The sequence below is a fragment of the Alosa alosa genome, chromosome 4 (genome assembly GCF_017589495.1).
Source record: "Alosa alosa isolate M-15738 ecotype Scorff River chromosome 4, AALO_Geno_1.1, whole genome shotgun sequence".
In the NCBI taxonomy this organism is placed as follows: domain Eukaryota; kingdom Metazoa; phylum Chordata; class Actinopteri; order Clupeiformes; family Clupeidae; genus Alosa; species Alosa alosa.
This window is the reverse complement of record NC_063192.1, coordinates 23,225,077-23,230,988: the sequence shown is the minus strand read 5'-3', so window position 1 is coordinate 23,230,988 and position 5,912 is coordinate 23,225,077. Positions and strand designations below refer to the sequence as shown.

Here is a 5,912-nt window from a genome sequence, read left to right as displayed (position 1 = left end):
ATGCTGATACCTTTTGCTTTTCCCAAATACAATGTAGCCTACAGGTGTAAGTGACCTTTCATCAATCCAGTTGCAATGGATGAACTGTGATGAACTGCCCTATTTGTGGTTGTTTAGAGATTTTAAAGGTTTTATAACAATGCTACATCTTCTTTGGCTATTCTACAATCTATTCACCTTTTCAGCACCAGTAGGCTACTTTCTGTGCAGCCGCACACACACACTCAGGCATGCCAAACAAGCATACACAAAAAGTTTCAAGAGTGGGGATGGAGTAAAATATGGAGACAAATTGAAGTGTGATTTATTTTCGCGGAACGGATGTACAGGACTGAGCGGTGGTCATATTTTGTACCGCTATGCGGTACATCTAGTTAATTGTGTACTGTGTTGGTATTTTTTGGAGTAAAACTGCTTGCTTTTCTGGTGTAATCATATTATGATTAGGCACCAACTCCCCCAAAACCCTCATAATGTTAAGCACAAAGACCTACTGCACAAAGACCTGCGCGCGCACACACGCACATATTCTTAGAAACAGAAGGACTAAAAGGCATCAACTTCCATGTGTCTTGCAGTTCCATGTGTATTGCAGTTTTTCTCCAATCATGAGTTCCTCGAAGTGAATGAATATGAAATCACATGATCAAATCAAAACCCACTTCTTCTTTCACAGTTTCAAACTGCTTTTAAAGCTTTGGTACATGATTTGTATGGCCAATACTGCTAACACTGTGGTGTATCAAGACAACAGATCTGACCTCACTGCAGACTGGTCACAAATGGATCCGTCAATGAGTGATGAGATGAACAGAAATGGCTATTTCTTCCACAATTACAGGGCCAGGCAAGCCTGGGAGCACAAGAGTAATTATAAATATCTCCTTTTTTTTTCCATGTTCTTCCTTGAGAATCTCTCTCTCTATATATATGTTTATGTGAATATTTATGCAAGAATTAATCTGCACATTTTAGATTGGCTATCATCCTAGTGGTGGTGCGTAGAAACGGAAAGTAATTAATGAAACCAATGATGAAGATTGCACTCAGAAGGTAAAAAATTAGCAAAAAAAAGCAGAGTGATCCACTCAGGATTTTGTTAAATGCCTAAACAAACTTCATGCTCTTAGCACTGTAAATAGAAGCATGTGCAGTAGTTTGTTTGGATGTTAAGAAATAATCCTGAGTGGATTACTCGGCTTCTTTTGTTTATTTGTTATATTTTGAGTGTAAGCTTCATCGTTGGTTTCATGAGTATTTATATTGAAACAGTAACAGTGCACTTTCTCTTCCTCAGGCTGGCCCAAGTTGGCTGTGCTGCTTGCAGGACTACTGTGTGTGGCGCTTCTGTCTTCCATGATTGGACTGTATGCCAAGAGCACTGCGGAGAGAAACCAGTGTGAGTTGGGGTACAGCGGGCTGAAGACGGAGACAGAGGAGCTACAGACCAACCTGACCAAAGACAGGGACCTGCTAAATGACCAGCATAACGAGCTGAAGCTACTGCATTCCCAGCTACAGCTGACATACAACATAACAGATAGAGTGAATGATCATCTGCTATTGCGGCTTTGTAAATTGGGTGAGGAACTGAAACTCATTGAATAGCTGAAAACCAGTGCATACATGATTGGGTAGTAAGTTTACTTCTATGAGCTGAGTGTGCTTCCTCTTTTTTCATGGCCTTTTAGGGTGAGTAATTTCATAGTAAAAAATACTATTTTAAGAAAAAATAACACTATGATTTTGTGTGTTAACCTCAGATTTGATTAGCTCCATTTCTGAACATTACTTTCTCAGTCTAGCTTTATTTTCATTCGGGTCTTTCCTTTTCATTGAATCAAGATCATGTTATTCGGTGTAAGACATAAAGACCTGATCATAGTTTTTTTTCTTCTTTTTGTGTCACACAGAGATGAAAGTAAAAGAGAATGCAGGTATGTTTTCTCTAACAACAACACAACACACATTTAGCTGGAAATACATTGCAAATCTTAGTGCCTGTACACATACAGAAATGATCATAATATTGACCAGTTATGAGGGCAGTACATGTTAGTAGAATACAAGTCCGAAAGGTCATTTTACTTAAGCTCAGTGCTTTATATGTCTTCCCTTCCTACAGTGGACATATCACTGGACCCAGATACTGCAGGTCCCCTTCTGATCTTTTCTGCAGATAGGAAGCGAGTGTGGTTGGGAGACAGTCAACTGAGGCGCCCATCCAGTCCCAAGAGGTTTGATGCCCCTATTGCCTTAGGTAAACAGGGATTCTCCACTGGCAGATTTTACTTTGAGGTTCTGGTCAAAGGGGTGACATCCTGGTATTTAGGGGTCACAAGAGAGTCCAGTAACAGGAAGGGAAGTATCATACCTCGACCGCAGATCGGTCACTGGACCATACGCCAAAATGCTCAGAAAGAGTTTTTTGCTTTAGCTGACAACCGTGTCACTTTTAACCCATTAAGTCGTGTTGAGAGAGTGGGAGTGTTTGTGGATTATGAGGCAGGGGAGGTCTCCTTTTACAATGCAGGAATGTGGGTCTGGGACCTGCTCTACTCTTTCAACCATGTTCATTTTAACGACACAATATATCCGTTCTTCTGCGCACAAGCAAAATCTCCTCTGATCATCATCACTACCCCGGTGTCTTGCTATGAAGACTTCTAATAATATCCACACCATTTGCCAAGATTATATAAACATTTGTGATTCTGGTGAGATTAACGGTCTTTTGTATAATGTAGCATTGCATCTCCTGTATATGATTTATAACACAATATGTTGGTAATTGTAAAGGTTAAGGTGACTGTCCAGCAAATAGTATTTGTCCTTTGTTGTCAGTATCATTTTTTACAATTGCTAACATGCTTGTGTCCAATCTCTGGTCACATTTTCAAAACTCTAAGTACATCTGTTGTGGACCATGCCATTAACAACATCTATTACTGTTGCACAATTTACAGTCCATGAGCAAGTTACTAGAATTGTATCAATTTCTTTACCCAACACCCAAATTATGACTATTTGTGGTCAAATGCTTACAAACAGTATGCCAGAATACAAACATAATGTACAAAACCTTAAATTATAAAGTATCCTCTGCAATAGCATTTGTTCAAAAGCTATAATGATGAACAAACAGGTCATATAAAAAAAATAAGCGGTGTAAAAGTAACTAAACAGATAAATAGACCAACCAGAGACCTAGCCAATTAGGCATAGACATTATTTCACTGTAATTACATGGACATAGTGTAAACGAGACTATTTGAGATTGATTTTGTTCAATGTGGAGAGGAACAGAGGAACAGAGAGAGGACAACATTATGCCTGGACAAAGGAGAGGAATAAGCTACACACGGGAGAGGAAGAGCCCCAGGGAAAGGTCAAGAGTAGTTACAGGACCAGGGAAAGGTCAAGAGTAGTTACAGGACCAGGGAAAGGGAGAAGGACTGTTACAAGGAGAGGAGACATGCCCAAAGATGAGGAAGAGCTGTTGTCACTGATGAAATAGGACTATGCATATTTTTTGTCCATTCTGTGCTTTTTACTGAATATGTGTATTGTATTTTGAGACTTATGGAACCAAAGGGCAGCTAAATTGTTTGCAGTTGCAAAATGCTGTAAAGATTTTACTGCAGCATTTCTGGCATAGTATTTTCATACTGTACATTCTAAATATAAATTATTAATTTACTTTTAGATAATATAATGCTAAAATGACACATCTAACACTCATCCAAAAACAGATGGGTATGGTAAAACAATGGATCACTTATTGTACACTGTATTCAGGTTGCTGTACTGAAACATAAAGTAACACACTTTTTGAAATGACACAAATGATAGTATTTTGACTGTGCTCCTCTTGGATATAAAAATGTGTGCTATGCTTTTAGACTGATTTGACTTTGAAACAGGTACAAATAAAGTTTGTTTATGTGGGGAAAGTTTTTTTTTTTTTGTGATGTGGTGTTGTGGTGATGTGGACTTCATATGTTCATGGACAAAATGGTTTCAAGCAGGAAATAAACTTTTTGGTGAATTTTGTGATGTATGTGTGTTGCTGTGTTAATACAGTACTTCCATAGTATGTCCCAAAATACTATAAGATTACCCATATTTGTCATTCTGGAATTATTACTGGCAACAAGCACACTGAGCGACTCATAAATGTAGAATATGGAATTAATACGGATGCAATTTTTATTTTTTTTTTCATAGAAAAGTCTGCAAATACATTCCAGTACACATTTTACTGTTGTAGATATGGACCAGACCAGACTGTGATGTGACATTCATTCTTATATTTGTATGCGTAAGGAGATAGCATACAGTAAAAGTAAGTTCATATATGCACAATTGGACAACAGTATATGACCTTGAAAGCCACAGGTGGTGATGGCATAGAAAAGTGTGGGTTTGATTCCCACTCGCCACCATTGTGCCCCTCAGGAAGGCACTGAACCCTACGTTGCTCTATAGGGAGACTCCCTTTAGGTCACTCTAGATAAGAGTGCCAGCTAAATGCAGTTAAACAGAGTGCACAAGCTGTACTGTAAATAGCAGGGTTGCAGCATTGTGTTGTATATTATTTAAAATATAGTATTAGTCTGGAGTTCTGGCTCTGTTCTAATCAGCTACAGCTGCTGACGCTGTGTGCACTTGCAGTCTTGCTTCCACCAGGGGACAGGCTTGTTCAAAATAAATATGGACAAACCAGAGGGACAATATTCCATACCATTATTTTTCAGCTCCTAATGCCTCCAGATGCCTCATGCCAGACAAATCGCCTCCACTATTCAATGACACAATCTCTGCTTTGATACAGTATGTTGGGCATGCAGCTCCACAGCACACAAAGAGCTGCCCCATCATACAAAGAAAGAGTGCGCATTCAGTAGGCCTATTTAATTAACGTTTTGCATGTGACGTATTCTAGGTTCTATAGCTTTGTTTAATCCACCTGGTAGGCAAGGGACAAATTGAACCCATTGAACATCGTTGTCTGCAGCTGCCTCTCAGTAGGCAAATGGCAACATTTCAGGCATCAATAAAGGTGATGATGAAACGTTATCCCATTGTTCAATATTTGATAGCCTGTCACAGGAACGTTAGGCCTATTTTGCTAAAATCACCCTGATTTGGTGCATTGATCTGTATCGATAATGTTATGGGAGAACCTGCATGTAGCCTAATGGTAGCCTAACTTTTTTTCCTCTGTTCAAAACTCGGTTTACACGAAGACGATAGACTTTCTTAGAAGCTGAGAAATTTGGCCAGAAAGGAACGTCTTCCCTCTGAAAGTTGACACAAAATCAAACAATATTTTATCATTCAACTTCAACTGAACAGCGACAGGTTTTGGTAGGCATGTAGACTCAGCAGACGATCTGCATGGATATATAACCACCCAGAAAAACTTAGAATGTGAGTGATAAAGTTAATTAATTGTATGAGACTTTTTATTAGTTATCCATTATATTAGGCTGTTATGCCAGCCTTTAAATATGTTATTTTGGTCATGTGGACTTGACTAAACGGGTAAAGATAATTCATAAACTGCTATTCTTACATGACTGAAGCAGTAGCCTAGGTTCAACAGTGGTGTTTGAGGTTGCTGTGTTAAGTTGTGTGTGATCACTAACAATTCATAGGATCATATCAGTTTATTTTTACATACGGGAGTTAGCCTAACTGACCTGTGGGCTATAGCACATAAGCCTATTCTGTTTTCATTTATTAGCATTTGTTGTGATTATATAGGCTAATCAAATGACACTCATGATAATGTTAAATAGAAGGACAGGAGATAGGTGATTGATGTCCACAAGCACGAATTTCACAAGACAAAACTGTTCCGGTAAAAATATTCTTGCCATGTTTAAAATGCTGCACTTTTTCCCTTC

The 5,912-nt window shown here is 38.7% G+C and overlaps 1 protein-coding gene across 1 annotated transcript; it reads left to right on the top strand.

Annotated features, from left to right (window-relative positions):
- Window positions 1-682: 682 nt before the first annotated feature.
- Window positions 683-4,052, top strand: LOC125293607 (erythroid membrane-associated protein-like). Its single transcript, XM_048241602.1, has 4 exons — window positions 683-867; window positions 1,298-1,582; window positions 1,914-1,937; window positions 2,126-4,052. The coding sequence occupies exons 1-4, from the start codon at window positions 705-707 to the stop codon at window positions 2,668-2,670; spliced, it is 1,017 nt and encodes a 338-aa protein (XP_048097559.1). The 5' UTR covers window positions 683-704; the 3' UTR covers window positions 2,671-4,052.
- Window positions 4,053-5,912: the final 1,860 nt, after the last annotated feature.

Coding starts and splice junctions, on each gene's coding strand:
- LOC125293607 (XM_048241602.1), top strand. CDS start 705: ATGATTTGTATGGCCAATACTGCTAACACTGTGGTGTATCAAGACAAC. Junction 868..1,297: donor GCAAGCCTGGGAGCACAAGA/GTAATTATAAAT, acceptor TCTCTTCCTCAG/GCTGGCCCAAGTTGGCTGTG. Junction 1,583..1,913: donor ATTGCGGCTTTGTAAATTGG/GTGAGGAACTGA, acceptor TGTGTCACACAG/AGATGAAAGTAAAAGAGAAT.